The 25,445-nt window shown below is 36.6% G+C and overlaps 1 protein-coding gene across 2 annotated transcripts in view; it reads left to right on the top strand.

Moving 5' to 3' along the window:
- DLG2 (discs large MAGUK scaffold protein 2) overlaps positions 1 to 25,445 on the top strand; it is a 1,814,300-nt gene that overhangs the window by 1,362,761 nt on the left and 426,094 nt on the right. For both annotated transcript variants that reach the window (XM_046685982.1, XM_046685984.1), the window contains exons 12-13: positions 4,163 to 4,307; positions 6,563 to 6,701. In XM_046685982.1, coding sequence (XP_046541938.1) covers positions 4,163 to 4,307; positions 6,563 to 6,701 — 284 coding nt within the window. The remainder of the gene's footprint in view (positions 1 to 4,162; positions 4,308 to 6,562; positions 6,702 to 25,445) is intronic.

Raw genomic sequence — 25,445 nt, 5'->3', positions numbered from 1 at the left:
TCCAGCCTTTGTACCATCACATATATATTTGCACACTCATTTGAATTCCCACAACACTTGCCATGTTCCCTTCTTTCAAGCCTCTTTCTTCAGCTGACTTTCCCTCTTTTGTCTGCATTATACTCAAATTCATCACTCCCTCTTCCATGTGAGAGAATGAGTCATCTCACCTCCAACCTCATTTTCTTGGCCTCAGTCCTCTGTTCTATTGCAAACATACGGCCAAGCTGCACATATGTCCCCCTCTGTATAGTGCATCCCACAGAAACACTTCATTCAAATGCACATGATTTTTTTTCTGAAACCAGGCCAGTTGCTCAGTGTTCACCATTATAGGCAGACACTTGATGCAAAAGAAAAAAAGAAAAAAGACAATGAAACACAATGACAAGAGCAACTAGCCAATCAGTATAATGTCCCTTCTCTCTGTGTACAATCAGCTCCAGCTGTAGGCCCTTTATCTTGAGAGTTCATAGGATAATGCACACACATAATTAACCCAAATAAACCTACTTTCGTGAAAAACATTTCGAAGACTTCAGCACAAAAGAGGACTTTTTGGTCCAGATCCTGTACTATTCTGAATTTTTAAAAGACCACACAGAAGCCTCATCAGCCGTACCCTAATTAAACTCGTCAGTTCACAGATGTTTACAGGAAAATCTCAGCGAAAATTTTCACCAATTCCTGTTTCCTGGGAAGAGAGATGGATGATGACAATAGTAATAGTAATCAGAGCTAACATTAATAAGTATTTTAATGTGCCTGTCACTTTATATAGATCATTACATTTAAATCAGTAACGCTTTGAGGCCATGATTATTATCATACCTATTTTACAGATGTCAAAACTGAGGCTAAGAAGGTTAATAAGTTTCCCAAGATCACACAGCTAGGAAGTGCCAGGACCAAGACTCAGATCCTGGTCTGCATGACTCAAAAGATGTACTTTTAGTCACTTCATTCTGTTCCAATATACCACCTGTTCCATAATTAAAATCTGTGTAAATTTTCCAACACTTCATAGTCACCAAATAAAAACCAACTGAACTACCACTATTTTAAACTACCATTATTCCCCCAATATCCTCTCTTTTCCCACTCCTCACATCCACCCTTTCCTCAACTTCTGCTTTCTGGTCTAAAGATTTTCCTGCTGGTCTGAGAGTCTGTCAGCGAAGTTATTCTTAGAAAATTCACTTGAAGGTAACATTTTCTAGATTGTTTCATTGCCCATCTTAAAAATGGCAAAAGTGCAGTTTAATAAGCACTGGCCACATCTCTTTTTCACTGATAATCTAATGAGCTGTGTGCTTTCTGTACCCTGGGGAGAGAGACAACAAGCCCTTGTCAGAAACAGAGCTTTTGTGCCACTTGTAATCTAATCCACTCCGTGTTATGGCAACAAATCCCTTTTCCCTCTGTTTTGTCAATATAGGTGTTTCTGGGGGCCATGGTCACAATATTCAGAGCCACCTTAAGCAATTGTTTTTTGAGAGAAAAATCCACTTCCATACCCATTTTAAACCATTGTATATGGGCATCATTTGTAAGTATTCATTATCTAGGTACAAATGGTACTGCCCTAAAATAAGTGATCAGTCAAATATATAAGAAAGTTTTGAAGAGACATATATATCAAGCTACTTTCCATTTTACTTATTTATTTTTTTACCGTGTCAATGTATTTGGGTGATGCAAAATACTGTCACTACTGGATTAAGAAAGAAGAATAATGATTACTCAGGTTTTTATAACACTTTGGAATTTATGTTACTTCCATATGTAAACTTGGAAGGAAACTCTGTTCTAAAGGGCGAAAGAATAGATGATGTAAGCCCTAGGTTTCAATGAACCAACACTCAAGGGTAGTCTCATTTCCATCTTTTCAGGACTGTGATCCAACTGATGGCTTTGCCACTTGGAGGCTGTGTGACCTCTTGGTTGCAAGTTAACCTCTTTAAAGTCAGTTTTTCTCATCTGTAAAATGGGCCTAATTGTTAATGTCTGCCTCATGAAGCTATAACCAAGATCAGTTATATGATTTATGTCAAAATATATACATAGTACTCCCAAAATATACGACATGTAGTTGTTAAATAAGTGTTTGCTCTTATTGTTATTGCTATTGTTTTTGTTTTTTCTGTGTCTGTTACTAAGGGCTGCCATCACCAACTGTGTTTTCCATACCTGTAGACCCTCTACGTTCTCACTCTCTGTATGGGTCTATTCTTCTATCCATTTATTCCATAAAAAACTCTGTCCTGTCAGAATGTAAGTTTCAAGGGAGCCAGGACTATGTTTATCTGGAAGAATCGATATAGATGAGTGGTTAAGACCGTGGTCTCTGAACCCAAACTGCCTGGCTTTTAATTCTGCCTCTACCACCATTGGACCAATGACTTTGGGCCAGTTTATTAACCTCTTGAAGATATGCTTTTCTCATCTGTAAAATAAAGGTAATCATAATAGCTACCTAATAGGCTGTGGTGAGGTTTGATTCTGTTAATATATGTAAAATAATTTAAAATAGTGCCTGATGTGCAATACAGGCTCTATAAGTGTCTGCCATGATTATGATTATCATTCTTATTATCACTATATGTCTAATATGTAGAACAGACTGACACATAATAGGTATGCAATAAACATTTGATCAGTGAATGAACAAGTGCTGGACACTAGAAATACAAAAGGATTTAATAGAATGCCACTCGTGTAGAAGGGAATGGTAGGAACCAGTAGAGAGGCTCACAGCTTAGTGGGGAGCTCATGGTCAGCATTCATACACATCAGTCAGGTTCAAAGGTCGAATTCCCTCCAGTTCCAGGGTCCCTAACTTGAGCTGCACCACCAAGGATTAACTGGAATGTGGAATTTATATAACAACATGAGGCCAAAGGAAAAGAAAAGGCAGCGCTGCAAGGTATTATATGACTAAGTCTAATTGGATAGTGCGGAGAACATGTGGGCATCCACTCTAATGCCCTCGGCACACTTATTTTAATTCTACATCGTTTCTGCCGAAACTGAAAAATCACTTCATAAAAAACTAGTAGCCAAATAAGGATAACCTAGGTATTTAAAATACTACCTGAATATTTTCAAAACCAGTTAAGAGAAGTGCTGCAGAGATCCACTGTAATGCCATTGCCATGAATAAGAAATGCACTTGTGTCACAGGTTTTGCTGTCCAGTAAGGAAACAGGAGTTGTTGTTAAAACCGGTGGGAATAGGGTACCCTTGAACTTGCTCACCTGCAAAGCCCTGTGTTCCATCATTACCCTTTCCTCAGAAAATAGACTCATGTTAAATGATATTTTGATAGGAAATGATTTCTAAAGTGAGAAAAACCAAGTTGAGTGAAGCTGTAGGAAAATGGGGGATCTCATATAGTTGTGGGATAAGAATAGACTGGTCTGTGTTTCCAGAGGGCACTTTGGGAATAATTGTCAGAATCCTTATAATATTCATATAGTTTGGTTCAGCAATTCCACTTGTATGATTTATCCTGAAGAAATCATCAAAGTTGTGTACAAATATAGAAAAAGGTTTATTGCAACATTATTTGTAGTAGAAAAACATTGCAAGCAAACTAAACATGCTTTATTAAGAGATTAGTTAAATCATTAAATTATAGCCATGAAACACAGGGCTCTGTAAAAATCAAAAGTCATGTTGTTGGAGTACTTTCATGATATGGATAAAAAGCAGGTTCCACAATAACGTATATAGTATAGTCACAATTGTATAAAGAAATATATCCAAATAGGGAGATTAAGCCTGATTTTTATCTTCTGTTGTTTTTTGTTCTTTTCTTCAATGAATATGTATTGCTTTTGTAATCACAAAAACTATAGCATAATAAGAAAGATATTTGACCCTTCTTTTACTTTTTCCACAAATGGTATTCTGATTTCCATTATAATGCATTGCTTCCTCATAGGAAAAGGCAGAAGCAATTTGTTTTTTAACATCAACAACTGTACCTTATCTCCTTTGGCTAATGCCATCTGTTCTGTCAAAGCATGATATAGATATTTGACTGTAATCATTGTAGTTTAATCTTTAAGTAAGGTCATGCTTCTAAATATCTTCTTGCCAATATTTCTCTTCACCTGCATAAATTCGACTCTAATTTTGAATTTTTTTCCCCTTCTAGGTAAACAACTACAGTTTAGAAGAAGTAACACATGAAGAGGCAGTAGCAATATTGAAGAACACGTCAGATGTAGTTTATCTAAAAGTTGGCAAGCCCACCACCATTTATATGACTGACCCTTATGGTCCTCCTGATATTACTCATTGTAAGTACCATATTCAGTGTCATCTTTGAACAGGATGCCAGGCTTGCAAAAGTGGAATTCTACAAAACTTGGCGAAGTCCTCTGTTCACATCTTCAGTCTTGTTTAACCTGTGGAAATACTACAGCGGGATCTTGCACTTCACTCCCTGGTTGCTTTACAGAACCTTACCTAGTGTTTTGAAGGTGGGACACCCTGATGACTTGGCAAGTCTACTGTTTTGGAAAGGCTTAGTGATAGATGTTGTGGACAGTGTGATTATAACAACATAGGAGCAACACATGTTTGAAGGCTATTTCTCAAGCCCCTAAAGCATAATAGCTCTCAAGCTATGATATTCTCTCTTCCTAGTTCAAACCTATATGGTAGTAGAGTGGAAAAGAGAGGCTGGCAAAATAGACCAGATATAGCAGAATGATTCTTCCTGGGGGAGAGAATCTTGAACTTGAATGGTGAAATTATGTTCCTTAATCACCATCATCATTGCTCTTCCCATTTCCTGATTTTGTTATACTGGTAGGGAAGCCAGCAACGATTGTCAGTCACTATGGCACTAGAGGTGCGTTGGAGGTGGGGCTTCCAGGGCAACAATTCACCATGAGATGCTGTGCTGGGTCCTCACAAAGTCCACTGCTATATAAGCCCCCTGTATTCTCCTCTTTTTAATAAATTAATAAGAACCTCATCTAAGCTTCTGTCTTTGGGGACTAGATTTAGAAACAATCCATTTTTTGATGTGAGTTTAAGGGACATTTTTATTGACACCAGTATGCTTGCTCATTCTGAAGTTTTGAGAAACCACTTGTAAGATTGGGAAATCAGAATGTCTTCAGGACCTGCCATTAATTAGTACTATGGTCTTAAGCAAGTCATTTAACCTCTCTTAGATGTAGATGTTTCTCTTGAGAGAAATTTAAAGGTTGAATAGTTTTGTTACCTGCCTATTACATTAACTATTGCTTTTCTTAATGGTGACTCTAAAATGACTTGCCCCAAAATATGTGTTTTATCAAGCAGGCAGCAAGCTGAGATCAGCCTTACGTTAGGATATGAGAGACTTTTAACTTTTAAAGTTTTTCAAACTGGATAAAATTAGAAAAATCAGCCTTGAGACTCTGTGAGCCATTTCATGAAGGGCTATAAGGTCAATGTCAAAGAGAGAAAAAGGAGAAAACAAAACTTGCTATTCAATTCAAGAAATATGTATTGAGTAACTTTGATATCTACAAGACACCTTGCAAGGTAATATGTGGGATACAAAGGAGATACAGTCATGACCTTCACAAGAAGGAAGGCTAATGCAGATATATGAATAGCAGCAGTATTTGGCAAAATAAGAGATATGTGTATGCCATGAAAGAGGTAAAAATCAATGTCCTTTGGGCACTCAAAGGAAGAGAATATCACCTGTTAGAAAAATCTTTATGCGGAGGGTGCCATTTGAATTTTCTCTTGAAGAATGGTTGAGGTTGCAATATCAGAGATGGGGTAGGAGACAGAAATTGTAGGTAGTTGGAACACTGGAACAAAGGTACAGATGTTGGGAAGAACAGACTTTGTTTGGGGACCAAAAGATATGGGTAAGGGGGACGTTGAATGGATCAATCTTGTAAGAATGGTGAAAGGGAGAGTTTATAATCAATACAATAGTGGCAATGGAGCGCATTTAAGCAAGAGAACAGCATGATCAGAGTTGGATTTCTCAATGTATGAAAGGGATTTGAGGAGAAAAAGAGGGGTCAGGAGCCCTACAAAGAAGGGGTTTTCAGTCACTCAAAAAAGGAGATGAATTAGGTGGAGAAATAGGAAAGAAAGGCCTTTCTGGGATGAGAGTACAGCATATTTTGGGAATAAAGTCTTATACAAGAACCTGCTCCTAGGAGCCTTCTGTTTTTGATGATTGGATACTAATTGTGTGAAAAGAATGTGAGCTCTGCAATTAGAAAGCTAACATTTTTGTTTCAATAGAAAATTAATCATCGTTCTGAAAATGTGTGCTGGGTCTCTCCTCCAATTCTTCTCTTCACCTAATTATACTAACTGCACTTATATATATAATTGTTATTACATCTTTCCGATCCTAAAGGTCACTGTGCTTGTACATACTAAGTGCAAACAAATAGCAACTTCCCCCTCAGGGAGGACAAGAACATCGTTGGCATGTAGCAAAGCCTTTCTATTTTTACAAAACTATAGAATGACATATTGAATCACCCACATAACAGTTTTCTTTGCTTTTCTTTTTTTCACCCCTTAGCTTATTCTCCACCGATGGAAAACCATCTCCTCTCTGGCAACAATGGCACTTTAGAATATAAAACCTCCCTGCCGCCCATCTCTCCGGGAAGGTACTCACCAATTCCAAAGCACATGCTTGTTGAAGACGATTACACCAGGTCAGATATACTTGTTGGTTAACTGAGTGTGTGATCCTTACCTGGAAGAAATTGCATCTGCCTAACGTGTCAGCCCTTGTCGGGGGTCTAGCTAAGGCTTCTGAGTACCACTCAAACTTATTATAGTCTTGCCTCCACTGGAAACCTGCAAATATTTGTAAATGTGTGTCATTCTCCTGTGTTAGAAGGCAAAACCACAAATTCTTTGTGGAGGAATAGTAACATATGCTTATCACTTTACAATTTATGAAAACTTTTGAAATCTGATCCCATTTGAGCTTTACAGCCATCCTGTAAGATGGGCATTATTACTGGAGGAGAGAAGATGGTGCTGAAGTTCAAAAAGAAGGCAGTAGCATACCAATATTACACATCTGATTAGTGAAAGAGTTATAGCTGAGCCTCATGTCTTTTGACTCTAAACTTCATGTTCTTGCCGCAAATTGCTGCCTACAGTTTAATAGAACTGGGGAGTCAATCAACCCTCCCTCTGGTGCAGTAACTGCAGGTGGAAATGGAAAGGAAAGGAGTGAAATTAACTCCAAATGGTTTGAATTTAATATACTCCATTAATCCCAAAGGAGAACAAGACAGGCGCAGAACCACATTGCTAATCCACAAAGTATTACCAAATTTAGTCAGCACGCCTCTGAAAAAGTCGGATCTGACAGTTTGAAATCGACTTAGTTTACTTAAGGGTCACCAGTAAAGATTCAATAAACACTGGATGATGAATAAATTAGTGAATGAACGGGCAGATGAATAATAAGAAATGTACATTTTTTTCTTTTTTATCTTTAATTGTTTTTGCTCCAAAGTAATATATGCTCATTGCATTTGGTGTAGTAATGCAAAGATGTTCAAGAAACAAAAATCTCCCCCAAACTCCCTCCAGAGCAATCTGTCTTGAGGTTCACAATGTGACAGCCTGGCTTGAACCTTTCATATATTCTCCACGTTCATACAAACATGTACAAATGCATACTCAGATATAGGAAGGGCGTGACCTTTTTTTTGTTTCAAGGAAGATTGGCCCTGAGCTAACATCCTTGCCCATCTTCCTTTATTTTATATGTGGGATGCCTGCCGCAGCACAGCTTGATAAGTGGTGCATAGGTCCTTGACCAGGATCTGAACCTGCGAACTCCAGGCTGCCAAAGTGAAGCATGCAAACTTAACTGCTGTGCCACTGTGCCGGCCCCTTGACCTTGTTTTTATAACATAAGTTCATATTTTACACATTGCTCTGAAACTTGCTTTTCTCCATGAGAAGTACTTTTAGATTACATATAGATATGTATGCTTTTTCTGAAAGTGTTTGTATATAAAAATGATAGAGATGCACCCTTTCGGTTTCATCTCCTGCCTGTCTAATGAAGCCATTTGTCAGCCTTTAAAAAGTCGAAGCAACTTCGTGCTGCTTTCCTCTCCTCTCTGGGACCCATGCATACTTTGGTCTTTTCATTCCTTTGCTATTTCTTTTTTAAATGATTAAGCATTTTCCATTTATTTTACAATTTCAGGTTTGCTGAAGTAGCTTGTTACATCTTTAGCCAAGGAATGAAATGTTTAGATGTTGCAAATGTGCATCTGTGCTGTAAATCAAATATAAACTTCTTCCTATGCTGAAACGTCTCATCTCTATGCTCATAATTAAAATGAGGGCCGTAGCAAAGATAATCTTTGTGGCTCTCTAAAGAATTGTGCAAATAATTGGCACCTTTATTCACCAGAGCAATGATCTATTTGCTCTCATCCTATCGCTAATATTTGATATGATTTTAATTTGGAAATGTCTCTTAATCTTACTAGGCCCCAGAGTGCATTAAAGTGTATTAAACCACCTTCATAATCCAGTCCTTTGCTAGCTGTTTTACGTACACTATCCATTTAACCCTTCCAAAAACACAGAAAGAAGGGCTTTTATTACCATTTTATAGATGTAGTGAAGTTCAGAGATGTTAAGGATTTTGCTTATGGCCACAGATTTTAAATAGAAAAACTGGATGCTCTACCAGCTTTAAAATCTTGGCTAGGAAGAAACATTTTAATTTTCTCCTTATTTTTAAAATGAAAAACAAGCCATGTAAGACTGTGCTCATCGTAGAAACATGTGGCTAGAAAGGGACCCAATAGCTTTGGTAAGCTCTAAAGACACCTAGATCAGAGTTGAGAACTACTTCTACCACTGGCTAACGGTATGATCCTGGGCAAATCGTTTAACCCCTGCAAGCCTCAATTTCTTCATTTGTACAATGGGACTAGTTATCACATCTACCTCCACAGGTGGTTGTAATGATTAAATGAGATAATGCATGCAAAGAACTTTTAGCAGTGCCTGACACATAGTGAATATTAAATGAGTGTTATCTAGTTGCAGTAGCTATACTTATTATAATTCTTAATCCACCTAAGATGTCACGTGGAATGTTTTTACAGATGGTGTACTTGGAAGAGAGTCCACTTCTTCCTGAAGCATTATGTTTCACTGTTGAACTTCTTGTCTCACCTCCGCCCTTGACAATCTCACTAATAACTCTTGTGTAGAATCTTCTGAATGACTGATACCTGGCAAACTTGTGAAGTAAATTATATCAGTTTACACACACACACACACACACACACACACACACACACACCCCTCCCCCTCTCTCACTATGGCTGTGTCCTCTCACAGGTGCTCTGTGCTGTAGGTGTTACTGTGACTCACAGGAATTGTCTCAGAGGCAAATTCATTGCCTCATTTATGAATATTTATTGAGCACATCCCACTAGACAGCAGGCACTGCACAAGGAACACAAAACTGTATAAGAAAGGACATCTGTAAGAACTATCAAATTCAGACAAAAATATAAGTAAACCAGTGAATCCCCCAGTGCCTGTTACCTGATTATGCATATCCCCTCTGTGAAGTTTTCCATAAAGACTAATTTATTATTTTTTTGAATCCTGAGATTGTATATCTTGATATCAAAATGTCATTTCTTTTGTGGTAGCAAATGGCAGTTATTTTACTGTATTCTCATTAGAAAATGAAAAGTTGGCAACTTTATCTCAGTTCTCCTTTTTTAAATGTAAAAGATCTGTAAAATCCCGAAGTGTGGGAGCTACTAACAGAAACAAACAAAATTAGATCAATTCTATGAAGTGCTCTCAAGTCACCCTAGCAGAGTTCCCTAGCACCACGGGAGGCACTCAGTAAATATTTATAAATGAATTTCTGTTTTATGTGAATGCTACAGGAAAAGCCTATGACATCGAAGAAAGTTTTAAAGAGGAGATAACTCTTGAGTTTGAGCTTGAGAAAATACGTAGGCATTGGTCAGAGAGTCCAGAGATCAGGAAGGGCATTCATGGTAGGGGAAATTACATGTGTAGTCAAGGAAGAATGTGAAATAGAATAAAATAAAAACAACTCTTACAGTTTGAAACAGAAGACTCATAAAGGAAAATGATACCTACCTTTAAATTATCTTTACATTCCTATCCTTTCTCTCATATACCACCTAGTTGTACAATTAAAAATATATATGGTAGTAGAAACAAAAAGATCACTACCATGCACTGTTAACACTAAGTGCTTTAATATGTATTACTCCTTTGATATTATTTATATTATATTCTTATCCTTGATTTTTATAGATAACAAAAATGCTCAAAGAGTTTAAATAATTGCCTCATCTCAGACAGCAAGCAAATAGCAGAATCAAAGTTTGAATTCAGGTTTTGTCTGTCTCCCAAGGCCTCATCCCCACACTCGCACCCTCCATCTTATGCAGTCTCTTTCCATGGAGAAATGTTGGAGAAAGAGGATTGGCCTTACATCAGGAGACTGTGTTCTGACCCTGTAGTAGGTACCACTTACTTACCTAGATGACCCTGAATAAGCCATTTAATCTCTGTGAGTCTTGATTTTCTCATCTATAAATTTGGGATAAAGCATCTTCTAATTTTCTTACGGAATTGTGAAATTTTACCGTGATATGAGTGAAAGTCGTCATCTTTCAAAGGCCTATATAAACTTATTATTATCCTAAGGTGTTATAGTAGCTTATATTTAAGGCTTACTTTGTGTTTTCCTAGAATAATACATAAGGGAATGAATTTCTAATGATGAGACTTGGGCTCATGGGGAAACATCATTTCTGTGAAATGGGAACATTCAACAACCTATGAAATCATATCAAATGGGCAGCCTTTTATTCCATATGCTCATTATATCTTCCTCTATCTCTTGTAAGACATATTTCTCTATTTTCCTGATTCATATTCACCTTTGCTGGGAAAATGTAGTAAGAACTTTTTAAGGAATTTTGATTAGAAGAATACTACGACTTAGTTGGAATTTTTGAAAATCTCTTCCTTACTGTTTAAGGAAATATATACCTGAGAAAACAGGGAAATTTTGGTTTTCCATTGATTTAGAGAAAGAGAGCATAAACAAAGGCCTTGGATAAAATGCTCTTAGGAGAAAGCCTACTGAGTCCCCTATAAGTCAGTATTCATTGTGGTGGAGATATTCTGGTCTTTGATTTTTGGTAAACGAAGCCATCACCGTGATGCTGAGATGGGTTTTTGGCTCAAGGAGTTATAGACTATTAGAGTTGGAAGGGCCATAAATGAATGTGGAGTCTAATCTTCCTCCATTTGATGGGTAAGGAACACAGGCCCAGCATGGTTTGTCGGCCATCTCTAAGTCCCATAACTTGAAAATAGTAGAATCTGATTTAGAACCCATGTCTTCAGACAGCCAGTCCACAGTTCTTTCTATTTCGGTAAGCTGATTTCACTTTTTTTGTGTTTTGGATGGAGTAAAAGGGGAATAATTATGAAAAGCTACAATCACTTGTGAATCACTGGTCACTTGTGAGCAATGCCCACTTCGTACGTTACCTACAACTATGGATTCTGCCTCTCCTGAGCCAAGTCTTCCTTGGTCACCCAGAAGGGATGTAAACTACACACTCTAACCATCTGGCTAAATATTCTCAGGATACACAAACAAATCATTAGTACTAAAATGAAACCAAAAAATTTGGAGATGCAAAGTACAACTGCTCTTTGAAGATGTAGGGACTTAATTGATCAAATCATGAGTGTGATACATGTCATTATGAAAGCCAGGGACCTAATTTATAGCTGTACGTGACATATTTCCCAGAAACCAAGTTCACCTGACCCTTAGCTTAGTATACCTGCGTGTCTTTCTGATTGGCTCTACATAATGCTCCCTCACATAATTTGGTTGTTCAAAAAGCATGCACTAAGTGAAGTCTCAAGAAAGATTTCTTGCCTCCAGAAACTTTCAAAGACCACTCCAAATCATGACTCTGATATTCATCAGTTTGACACCCTTATTTACTAAATAGATATTTACCAGCAGCCTATAGTCTGCCACCACTCTGTTCTCCCCAAATTATAGAACACTGGCTTACTGGATATAATATCTGAAATGTATTCCAGTTATCTTTTCTCTTTATTTCATTTATTTATTCATTTACTCATTCGATGAATATTTAGCTTGTACCATGTGTCAAGCACAATTATTAGCAACAGAATTACAATGGCAAACAAACCAGGCAAGGTTTGTTAGAGTCATTCTAGTGTATTGAATAAAGATATATAGATAAGTTAGTTAAGTTTAGATATTGATAAGCACTATTAAGAAAATAAAATAAGATAACATAATAGACAGTGATTGGGGAAGAGAACAATAGGAAGACTGAATTGCAAGGCCAAAGTCACTGAGGCAGGAATAAGTTAAGTGTGTTCCAGGAACAGAAAGAAGTCCAGCTTGGCTGGAAAGAGATGAGCTCATGGAAGCATGGCAGAAAATTAGGCTGGAGAAGGAGTCAGGAGCCAGATGACGTAGGACTTTGTAGGTAATGATGAAGATGTGTAGCTTTAATTTTAAGTGCATTGAGAATCCATTAAAGAGTACTAACCAGAAGAATGAAATAATCTGATTTATGTCTTAAAAAAAAGCATCTCTGACTGCTGTGTAGAGAAGTAGAGGGACCGTTTAAGAAATGAGGGGAAAGATTATGGCAGCTGGGATGGGAGGTTTCGTGGGGGGCTAGCAGGGGAAGAGAATAACTGTGGAGGAATCTGAGCTATGCTTCAGAGTTAGATTCAACAGCCACTGTTCTACGGGAGGAGCAGTCGTGCCTCAGGCAGGCTGATTTACTACTGACCATTTCTATACTTTTCATAGCCTGTGGAGTAATCTTTCAGGAACAGCATAAGTGTTTGCCACTGGTACTGATTTTTTTCCCTTGGTGTTTAGATCAGAACTGGTTAGAGGCTAAAATCACTGTTTGTCAAATCTGTCTACCCACATGCCCTTAGGCCATGAAAAATGCAATTGTTCTCCTCAGGATCTGAGGTAGAACATGAAGCTTTCTGTCCAAGCGTGAAACACACAAAATCTTGCGTTTTGTCATACAGTTTGGGAAATACCCTTAATTGCTTTAATGTGAAAATATTTTGATTACAGATTAAATTATTTTTATCCAAAATCTTAAAGTGAAACTGAGACAACAGAAAGGTTCTCTGGGGATAATCAGTCCCTGGCAAATACCACAAACCCCAAGTAGCATATGAGTTCCCAAGTTTGAGAAGCAGTGAGCTAAATTACACAAACTTGTCAGTTCTTAATTCTGTGTTGTAGAAATAGTCCCTTAGTAATGTCTCAGGATTTATGGTCTTCATTAGGGACAGGCTCTCAAAGAATTAGACAACACCTTCCATCAGAGTAAAGTCTGGGAGTATTCTAACTTCTCTCCTTTTTAACTTATATTTAATCACTTGAAACCATTTCTGGATGAGGTGGAAGTTCTTTCTTTTGACACAGGAAGGAAATCTTTTCTTCCATGCCTTTAACCAAGTATCGTAGAAAAGAACTCGATGTGCCCTATGCAGACAATTGACCTTACTTTAGAATCAGGATCTGTGTAGCTGTGATTAGGTGTGTGGGCCCTGAAGACACCCTGCTGAGGGTCCCACCTTGATCACTTCCTATCTGTATGACCTTGGGTAAGTTATATAACCACTCTGCCCCAGTTTTCTCAGTTATAAAAGAAGCAGAATAATGCTTTCCATCTCATAAGCTTATTGTGACAATAACCTGAGTTAACACGTATAAAGCGCTTGGAAAAAAGTAAGCACTTGATAAATGTTAGCTATTATTAATACTATTTAAAACAAGGATTTAAGATGAACTACTCCACAAATAAAATCATGTTTTGGTAAACATCCTCCATGGAATGGAAATGTAGCCAACAGTATCATACAGCTGCTCAAACAAAATCTACGTGTACATTTTTTCAACTTATTTATCTTGCAGAGCACATTAGAACATTTTATTTCAGAAAGTTATATAGTCTTACTGCTTTATAAAGGATGTTTATTTGTATGACTACAATGAATGTCTAGTACCACCTGCATTGAAAATCTAATATAGGATTCAGTGGAACCAAATATAATAAAAAACAGTCTATCAATCTGGCCTCTAGCGCTAAATACAATTGTCCTCTAGACAATTTCTTTATTTTGCCCTATTTTATTCGTTGTAGCTCTCAATGACTAATACCATGTAGCTTTTCCCCTAAAAAAGATTCTGTAAAAACATGGCATCAGACTCCTCACATCCTTTATAAAGTACGTTAAAGAACTTAACTAAATCAAATATTCATCAGCAGTGTCTCTGAGTTATATGTTTTGCTCTGTGCTGCACGCCTGATTTCTCCGATGTGGAGCCTGGTACTATAATGTCTCTTTTGAAGCAAAGTGTAGTGATGGGAAAGGAAGAGTAGGACAAAACTAGTGAGACAGATGGAGGATAAACCATTAAGTGGAAGCCTCAAGGGAAGTTTTCTCTTTATTGATGGTGGCTCCACATAACCATTTAGTTTTACTTACATAAACTGTGAGGCAAGATTGATAGAGCTATCCTGTTAGAAACAGAGAGAGTGGGTATGCTAATGGGGAAGTTGACAAATCTTAATTAAAGGAAGATATCCAAATATGTATTGGAAAACATGTTAAGCTGTTGTTTGCTGTTGGGGAAATGAATTTAATGTTAAGAAAAATGAAACAATAATGATGATTCTAAGACTGTCTTTTATAGATATTTATCATTTCCTATGTACCTAATAAATTAGCCAGACATAAACACACAACACTAGGCCTTATAATTTTATGGAAGATGGTTGTTGCACATTGATCTATTGCACATCTATTGTTGTTATAGAAGTAAAATTCAAATACCATGTAGATAGTTATTTAATGAATGCTGTATTACATTTTAATAGAATGAGTTCACCCTTGGCTGGTTGAGGCAAAAAAGGATAAATGATGGCAATGGAGAATTTTGGAGTGACCACTGTAGGAGTAATCAACCATTAAATGACCCCTGTCCCCTTACATTGCAAGTTAACTAATATCACCAACACAATGTGCAGCTTATTTCTAGCCATTATCTGTATGATACTGAAACAGAGTGTGTATTATGATTCAAGACAAGCAGACATGGCCTCTTCCTCTAGGAGTTTATTTCCACATCTGTATGTCAGTAAAGTAATAGTAAATATAAGTCAGCTGATTCCTAATTGTCCACATGTGGGTATGTACTTTGAAAATTATCCATGACAACAAATCCCTGAGTGACCTCTTGCAATCTCCTATATCACTAGCTGCTGTGGGTAAGATTACCATATTAATATTAATGATTACCTTAACAAAATATAAGAAAATTGTGGGGTACAATTATTGTATTCCAAAGACTTATATTCTTATATATTATAGACTTATAAATTTCATAAGTTTTGGCTTGCATCATTCACTTTTTGCTTCTAGGGAATTTAATTAATCTAGAAATGAAGCAAGCTATATCTGAGTAAAAAACCATTTAAAAAATACTGCCTTCATATATTTTCCCCACACATCCTTTTCAATCTTTATATCTATTTCTTACCCCTTTTATTGTCTTATACCTCTTTGTTTCTTTCCAGTAAGTTCTGTCTTATTTTATTAATTTCCCTAATTGTAAAAATAATGTGTATTTGTAGAAAAGATGTAAAATAATAAAAATAAAGAAAAACTAATAAAAGTTACCATATCACCACAAAAGGATAATCATTATTAATATTTGATATATTTCCTTTGAGGTTTTTTTCTATATCTGTATATTTGTTTATAAAATTTGGGCCATACTATGTACAGTGTTTTTTTTTTTAATTTAACATTGTATCTTGAGCATTTTTTTCACGTCCTTAAGTAGTTTTCAAAAACGTATTTTTAGTAGCTGTATATTATAGAGGAGCCATAATTTACTTAACTACTTTCCTATTCTTGGACATTTAGGTTGTTTCTAGGATTTTCTTATTACAGATAATGCTTGTACAATCTTTCTGACCCCATCTCTTGATTATATATTTCTTTAAGATAAATGCCTAAATCCCCACTGCCTAATCAGCACCTCACTTGGTTGCCTTATAGACATGGCACGCTCAACATTTCCAAAAGCAAACTCTTGATGTTTGTCCCCAACCTGCCCTTCCATAGGAAATATGATCCATGATCAAGAGAAAAATCAACCAACAGAGACAGACCCAGAAATGATAGAAATGATGGAACTGGCAGGTGAGAAGATTAACAAACTATTATAAATATGGTCAATCTCTCAAAAGAGTAGGGAAAGAAATGTGAATGGAGAGAAATGGAAGATATGAAATAAACCCATATTAAACATTGAATGATAAAAAAATAGTATCTGAAATGGAAATTAATATCACAATAGACACTGCAAAAGAAAGAATTGTGAACTTTAAAGCATGGCAATAGAACTTATCCGAATGAAACACAGCGAGTAAAAAGACTAAAAAAAAAAAAAAAATTCCAGTGACTTGTGGCACCAGAAAAAGCAGACTTTGAAGTATCAAATAGTCAAAATTTTAAACATTTGATGAAAATTATAGTCATATTGGTCTAAGAGTGTCAACCAAGCCCAAAGACATTATGAAGAAAGGAACATAATAAAAATAGATTTCTTGTGAAAACTAATGCAAGCCAGAAGATGATAGAGTAATATCTGTGAACTAGAGTGGGGCTGACATCAGAGTTTGTGGCCTGAGCAGCAGCATCGTGGAACTGTTATGACTAAGAAGGGGAAGACTGTGGAAGGGCAGACTGGGGACAAATATCAAGAGTTTGTTTTTGGAAATGTTAAATGTGCGATGTGGATAAGGCAATCAAGTGAGATGCTGATTACGCAGTGGGGATCTAGTAATTAGCAAAGCTGGAATCTGAACACATTCAGCCTGGCTCCAGGATCTGTGTCTTTGACCATGCTGTTAAAGGTCATGCACCTGATACATAACAGGATCGGGATTCAAGCTAACTCCAAAGTCAGGCTCTTTTTGTTGCACTGCATGGGTGGCATTATTAGCTTTAAGATTTCTGGAGTCTCCTCTGTGCTTCATGTTAGTCTTTGATTTTTCTTTTGTCCACAAAGGTAGAGCTAAAGTTTTGTATCATTGTCTCCTCCCAGCAACACTTACAACCTATTCGGGGGAGGCAATCAGCTTTCCTCAAGAAGAAGTAAGACCTCCTGGATGGTGCAGTTCCAGGCAGGGGTTCAGTCCTTAATGTCTGTCATTTTGGCTATAACACCAGACCCCATATAGTTGCCTTAATGAACAGTTTAAATCCTTACTGAAAGAACTTAGCAGTCCTGTGAGTATATGTGCCTCTGTGTAAATATTTAAATGTCAACCGTCATCCTAGATGTTTTTAAGTTAGGTTGACCTTGAAGTAGAATGATGTAAGTTCTTGCTCATGTAGACTGCATCCTAATGGGAGTGCTGTCAACTGATCCATTGGAGTCTGATATTTTGCTTTATTTTCTTTCCCCTAATCTTTTTCTAAAGTCTCATTTACCATCTTGAGACAGGAGATGAAGTCAGAATGAAACAGCTGAAATAAATGTGGTAGCCAGAGATTTCAAAGTCAATTATGTGAGGCCTTGCTCTGAATTTATAATAGTGTTGGTAACCCTTATATCTGTCTAGTACTGCACAGATATTTTTCTATTTCTCATTTACTTCCTATAACACCATACAAAATGGGCAGAGAGATGTTGTTATACCTGTTTAAGAGATTGAGAATCTGAGATGATAGTGATTCCATGATTTCCCCCATGACAAGTTGAAAGTAAGTGGCAAATCCAGAAGCAGGGTAGCATCTTGGTTAGGAGCACAAATTTTGGAGTCAGAGTAACTCTGGGTTCACCACTTACTAGCTGTTTGACCTTGGATGAGTTATGTAACCTCTCTGTGTCTGCTTTCCCATCTATGACTATACCATGGATTATTGCCAGGATTAAATGAAGTAATCTATGTAAAACACTTTGAACAGAGCCTAGCACAAAATAAGCTGCATTCAGGTTAACTATTATTATTATTATTATTATTATTAGCTTTGACTTCTAATTCAGGGCACCATGGTGATTACAGGCCTGGCCACAGCTGTGGTGATTAGCAGTGCTGGTTAGGGATGGTGGAATGAGATCAGGAAGTGAATGAAGGGGAAGCAGCTTCCAAGTAGCCAATAAAACATAGATTTATACTATACTTACATTTGCCTTAAAAATTCAATTTTGAGATTTTATGTTGATTTAGTGATGTTTCTTTTATATTTCAAAACCTTTTAAAAATATATATTGATCTTAATTAAGAAGAATTTATTCAAAACCAGACCTAACTATAAAAGTTATAAAGAAAGAAAAGTCTGTGTTAAACTGATTTTAATTTAAGAACTCTAAAATTAAATATTCTAGAATGTTAAGTAAACACAAATAAGTACCTTCCCCAAATACTCAGATTTACCATGCAGGCACCATAAAATTTTTTAAGGAAATACAGTGTTTATTTCTGCATATCCTCATGATTTGAGCACAGAAATCAAGTATATCCATAGCAACATCTATAATGACACCTCTCAGTTCCCAGGGGTAGCATTAATTCCAGGGCTTCACTGTGTATCATTAGATTAGACCATGTATGGTTGGACAAAGTTTCACATACAGTATATATCCAAATCCATATAATGCTGAGTGTAGCTCTAATAAGGTTATGCTGAGTTTAAATTCATGAGAACTAAAGGGAGCAGTATAGCAGTTGCAACTGGGCATGGAACTCATAGTGGGAATGTGGTCTACTTGGCTAAAGCAAAGTAGGATCTTCCCCAGAACCACTGTCTTCTGTAGCTTAGAGAGAAATACTTGGTTAAATTCTGCTTACAAAAATTGTATATTTATATAAAATATCTGATCTATATCATCATATATATATCCTCATATATATCATCATATATCATAATATAAATATCATATCAGATATATATCGTGTCTGATATATATCAATATATGTATCTATATATGATATATATCTATGTACATATCTCTGTATATATATCAGATATCTATATATCATATCATATATCTGATATATATCGTATCAGATATCTATGTATATATCACTGGTGAAATAAAGGTAGCATTTCTTACCTACCCTTGAAAAAAGAACTTAATATTTACACTTTACAGATATTAATATTTGTCGGCTAAATACTATCATTAAGTAAAAAAAATTTAGGGCAATACTTATTATCTTGTTTCAGTTGGAATTGAAAGAGATAATGCAACTCAAAAATGTAATGACTTCTTACGTTTATCAAAAAGAACAGATCTACTATCTAAAATTGTAGTTGGAAACTCTGACAGCCCATCAGTCACCTGTGAAACTTTGGTAAACGTGGAGTCCTGATCCCCACACCAGATCTGCCAAATCTGGGTGTCCGGGGAAGGACTGGGACATTAGTATTAAAAACAGAACAAACACCCTCACAGGTCATTCTGATGCACAGGCAGGTTTTGGAAACGCTGACTTAAATTCATTATGTCTTTGACTTCAGAATAATTATATCCCCAGAAGCAGAAGCAAAATGGAGCACATTAGAAGAAAACATGGACAGGCATTTCTCCCAGAGAGTAAGTTTTCACAGAAACACCCGATGACCCTAACCACTGACAGTACTGGTAGTAATGTGCAAGGAAAGGGCATTGCTCTTGAGCAAGAGTTGCCAAACGTGGAATTTGTTCAGTGGTGTTTAGATTTTATAATTAAAAGTGCTAGCTATTTAAATACACCACACCTGTAGCAGGTATGCATTTTATTCTATAAACACAGTTTTTTTAAAAAATGGCACATTACTTTATTTCCTTTAAATCAAATTACATCTGATAATAGGCCTCTATCTTGCCCGATTCTCCTTTTAAAGTCCTCCCTGAATATTAATCCTTTAGGAGCTCAGATTTTGAAGAACAAAAAGCTGGAAGAGAGTTTCTTCGAGAAAATACTGCTTTCCCTCCTGTAGCACAAATCTCCAGCGAGACTTGGGAATACAAAGTCCTAATTATCTGCTTTGAATTTGGGACAGAAAAAACATGGCAAGTTCAAAACACAAATTAATATTTCAATAAATTATCCTACCCCCCTCATTTATTATTTATATTGCTTCAGAAAAAGTGGCTTATGTTAGTCCAATTCAGAAACACTCTACTCCCTAACCCCCCTTTTCCTGTTGAAATGACTGTTTTTATAAAAGAATCTTAGATACTTGTAGGTTCCTTAAGTACACAGTTACCCCCTTACAGCAGAACAGACAATATCCTTGTGACTAAATACATATCAGAGTCAGAAGTAGCTGTTGCTCATCTCATGGACCTATCATAGGTGCCAAAGAAGAAAAATAGAGGCTGTAGGGAAGTGAATTGAGAATTCTAATCCAACTTCCACACCCATATTAGGCTGCCACCTTCCTACCTTGGATCTGTTGTGTGCAACTAGATGCTCCTCATGGGAACCCAGAGATCTAGATTCCTCTACAAACACAGAGATTCAACAATGCATGCAACTACCATACACTATGGGCAATTCTTATTTTGCTTTATGTTTCCCCACTTGTATCCTTCAGTGAAGTATTGCATAGTGAACATTGGAGCCAAAGAGACCTGCATTCAAATTGCAGTTTGACCACTTCCTCATCAGTGCCTCTCTGAGCCTCAGTTTCCTTGTCCAAAAGCTATAGGTAATAAACACTGTGAAAGAATATTGCTGTGAAACTTAAAGGTGATGATGTATGTGACCAAATAGTGAGTGGGGAATTTGAGGATCCTCTGTTATTGCAGTAATCTTAAATTCAACTACTTCCCTTCCCTACCTCACCACCCAAAATATCCAATTCCAGAGCCCAGGCAAGTCATGTAGATTTTACAGAATATTTCACGTGGAGACAAAGGAGAAGATTACAGAATGACTTTACTCTAAACTCTGTATTCTGCATTCCACACTGCTGGGCACTGAGGTATCCTGAATTGATCTCAAGATTCTTGACACAAACCTATGGAGTCCACTGGCTCTTTGATGTTTCAACCATGACTTTTCACTGTGCCTATTTTTTATTATGACCCTCATGCAGTTTGGCTACCTGGTATCCATCTTAGCTACGATCAGAATGTACCATTCTAAAATTTCTTCCATCTGCTGAATCTATTCCAGATTGGTTAGATATAGTAGATGGAAGCTTCAGCTCTATTGATAATCTTAAAAAGAAAAAGGAAAGTCTCCTCTATCTGGTTTCATTATTGCTGTATCTTCATTCCAGTAGTTCACTTAATAGCAGCTCTGACTTTCAATGAATGTACTGGTCCAGTTGAGTTCTCCAAAAGTGCAGTCTTCTCTGGATCCTCAAGATAGGCCAGGAGTCTCTCCCCAGGTGGACTTCAATACCAATCATCTTATCCCTTTGTGTAATTTGTGCTCTTACTCAATGTTCTTAAAATACTTGGGCCAACAGTGTACAAGGAGAGACCTCTTATTTAAAACTCCTCAGAACATGAACAGGGGGGCCAAAGGTAAGATTGTCTCAAAAGTGTGTTTGGCAGGGAGGGAGAGGAGGTTTGAGAAATGGTGAGAATAATCTGGTGACTGTGGAGAGTACAATTAATATTAGCTGAGTTCTGCTAATGCCAAGCGTTCTGATAAGTCTTTTGGATACTTTATTCTATTAATTTTTACAGTAGTCCTGTCATGTGCTATCACAAATGTATAGGACTGAATATCAGAAAGATTAAGTGACTTGCCTAAATTTGCACAGCTAATAGGTAGTAGAGTTGGGACTCACACTTGGTCTGTGTTTCACTAAAATGTGTCACCACATAGGAGATTAACTATCTCTAAAATCCCTCAAGTATACGTAACCCACTTAATGTCCCCAAGATCTGAGAAAGTTTATTTCGTCTATTAAAATGGAAGCTCTGCTATAAATGGTATCATGTGTTGTGCCTTGCCGTATTTTCAGACATATCTTCTACTTCTCCCCTGTATGCCCCCATGCTCCAACCAACTTAACCAGATAACTAGCTTGCTTTGCCAGCCTCCCTGCTGGCTCTTGCAGCATCATCTGCTTCCCTTAGCCACCTCCCTGTTCATTTTCACATGTCCAAATACTATCCATTTTTCAGGGCCCAGTTCCAATGATACTTCCTCATAAAATTCTCCCTAATTCTCCCTGCTGGATAGCATTTTCTCTTCATTTGAATCCCCAAGACAGTTTGTCTTTCCCTCCCATCACACTTAACCATTTTTAACTTTATTTTATCAAACACACACACACACATACGAGTGTGCATACACACACATATTCTCATCCTCTCTCCAAGACAAAGTTATGCATGAGGGAAGAATCTATCTCTGGATCAGATTTTTATCTTCCACATCACCTAGATTAGTATCTGGTACATAAAAATAGTTATTTACTGAGTGCCTACCATATAGAAGTGATTTGTTAAGGCTTTATCTCATTTAATCTCATAGGAGTCCTAGAAGGCAGGTCTTATGAAGCCATTTTCTAAATAAGGCAGCCAAGATTAAGACAATGCAGGTAACTTTCCCAGAGTCACACAGCTAAGTAAGTCGCAGAACAGTATTCAAACCCAGATCTTGTAGCCTGAAAGCTCATGCTCTTTCTACCATGTTCATAGCTCCCTGTATGTTTTCAAAGTACAGTAAATATATGTTAAATGAATGAGGAGATGCATTGGTAAAAAAGACTACAGTTGCTATAAATTTGTTTTAATTGCCATCATTTCTATAAAAAGATTTTAGCTAGCACATAATTTCCCTAAAGTAGACTAAACTTTAACTGGAATCTTCTTAATAACTGAATGTATTTGCATAACTGAAGACATTTGAGATTCTGACAAATTTAAATAGCAAACACGGTAATTTAGCCACTTAAACCATCCTGTTAGTCATAACCAATTATTCATAATGCTGCTTTACCACTCTTATAATATTTGTTAGCACCTATGCATCACGTAGAAATAAAAGTTGTTCATTATTAATGAAAAACTAGCCGTAAGGTGGGAAAATTTATATTTCCTATCTATGAGTTGTTTGAGAATATAAGATCTTTGGGGATGAATTAAACAAGACCCAATACAAATCTCTAACAGTCCTCTGGAGTAGAAAACTATTTTAAAAATACAAGAAATATAATTAAGGAAGTCAAAAGCACCTATAATTCCACCACTCAGAGAAGGCACTGTTAACATTTCAGTGGCTTTTCCATATAGACATACAGATATGCTTCTTACAAAATTGGCATCATACTACTTATGCAGATTTATGGCTTTTTATCTCTCAGCTTATATGATGAACAATTTTTAATGTCATTTAAATGTCATTTAGCAAACATGCAATATTGAGAGAAAATAAAAATTTTATGTAGACATATTTCCCAGAAATGATATTCAGCAAATTTCCTAGCATATGCTTCCAAACTCTTTTTCTCATTACCTATGACACAAAATTGGGCTCATACTTTATATTTTTCATTTACAAAAACTAGATTAAACTGTATATGTATCAAGTAACATGCTTTCTTCACTTAACAATATGTTGTGAATATTTTTCCATGTCATCAAATCTGCTTCCACAGCAATGTTTAATGCCTACATGTCTGTCCAATACTGGTGAAAGTATCTGTTTTTTCCAGTGTTTTGCTTTTATAAACTTTGTGACAATGGTGTTCTATGTATACCTATTGGACTCAATTTGGTAGGACAGATTACTGGATGTGGGATTTCTGGGTCATAGTTTCAGCAGTTTATACCTCCACCATGAGTGTATGAAGAGGGCCTTTGCAGCTGTTAGAGAAAAGGTAGATGGTGCTATGTGTACTGACTTGGAAGGATGTCTAATATACATTGTAAAATTTAAAGATAAAAGCAGTAGCATAAGAAATATGATCAGATTTTCATTCAAAGAGTATATATCTGCATGCTTATGTAGAGCTTTGATATAGATATGAGTTTGGGTGCAGATATAAAGAAAGATATAGTGTTGTGCTCTGGGAAAACAAAAGTAAATTAAGCATATTTGCTGACTTTAAAGAATGCAGCAAACCAAAAGGAGAGTCAGAGTAAACAAGTAAATTATACTACAGTGTGAATGAATGTGCTGGAAGGCAGGGTAGTGGCAACAGAGGGGAGCTTTCAAGGCAAGGGGCCAGATGGTTGCCAGATAAAGTAATGATAGCCAGTTAAATTTGAATTTAAACACTGAATTTAGACAATGATAAATAATGAATAGTTTTTACTATAGATATGACCCATGCAATATTAAAATATTTATATTAGATTTATTCATTGTTTACCAAAATTCAAATTTAACTGAGCATTCTGTACATGTTTTCATTTGCTGAATCTGGCAACCCTGGGCATGGCCAAAAACATGTTTTTGTCATCATAAGAGGAAATCATCTCTTAAGAATGAATTCACATCCACAAAAATGACAAGAGATGAATGTACAAACCAGGTGGCCAAGTGCCAGATTTCCTGTTTAAATACCTGTGGTAGTCCTAACATTTCCTGAGTGCCTGCCAGGCACTGTGCTAAGTGCTATTCAAGCATCATTTCGTCTAAGACTCATAAGGCCCTAAGAGATCGGCACTCCTCTTGCCCATGTGGGAAGAAACTGAAGCATACAGGTAAACAAATTGCCCAAGATCACATGGTTTATAAGTGATGGAGCTGAAACTTGAATCTAGATGGTCAGACTCACAGCTTGCTCTCTTTGTTTTATTCTTTACTGCCTTTAAAACAGAAGCTATAATTGCCAAGATGACCAAGAAATATAATTAGATCCTTGAGGGAAAGTAGATGCTAGAAAAAGAGTTAGAAAAAACCCAAAATATAATGGTTACACCCTCAAGCTTTGCTGCCAGACAACCTGCCTATGTTCAAAGAACAGCCCTGCCACTAACAAGTCAGCTATGTGAGGAGAGGCAAGGTAGCACTAAGCCTGCAGATAATAGTATTATATGAGTCTGAAGATCCACGGGAGGATTACATGAGATAGGATATATGAAGCATATGTAGCACAGGGCCTGCCTCATAATAAGTTCCCAAGATATTTGTAAATTATTATTACTCTTATTAGTATTAAAAGTATGTCAGAGTACAGAAACAAGTGGCAATCACGAAGAATATACTGAAGAATATACTGTATGAGAGTTTAGAAGAGAGAAAAATCTGCAATCAAGTGTGTACTTTAGAAGGCCATATAGCAAAAAGAGGAGTGAGATTGTGCTAGAAAACAGGAGCAAGTTATACATATGT

This window comes from Equus quagga, chromosome 14, assembly GCF_021613505.1.
Source record: "Equus quagga isolate Etosha38 chromosome 14, UCLA_HA_Equagga_1.0, whole genome shotgun sequence".
Taxonomy (NCBI): domain Eukaryota; kingdom Metazoa; phylum Chordata; class Mammalia; order Perissodactyla; family Equidae; genus Equus; species Equus quagga.
Note: the sequence above shows the minus strand (reverse complement) of the source record. Positions and strands in the feature narration are given on the sequence as shown.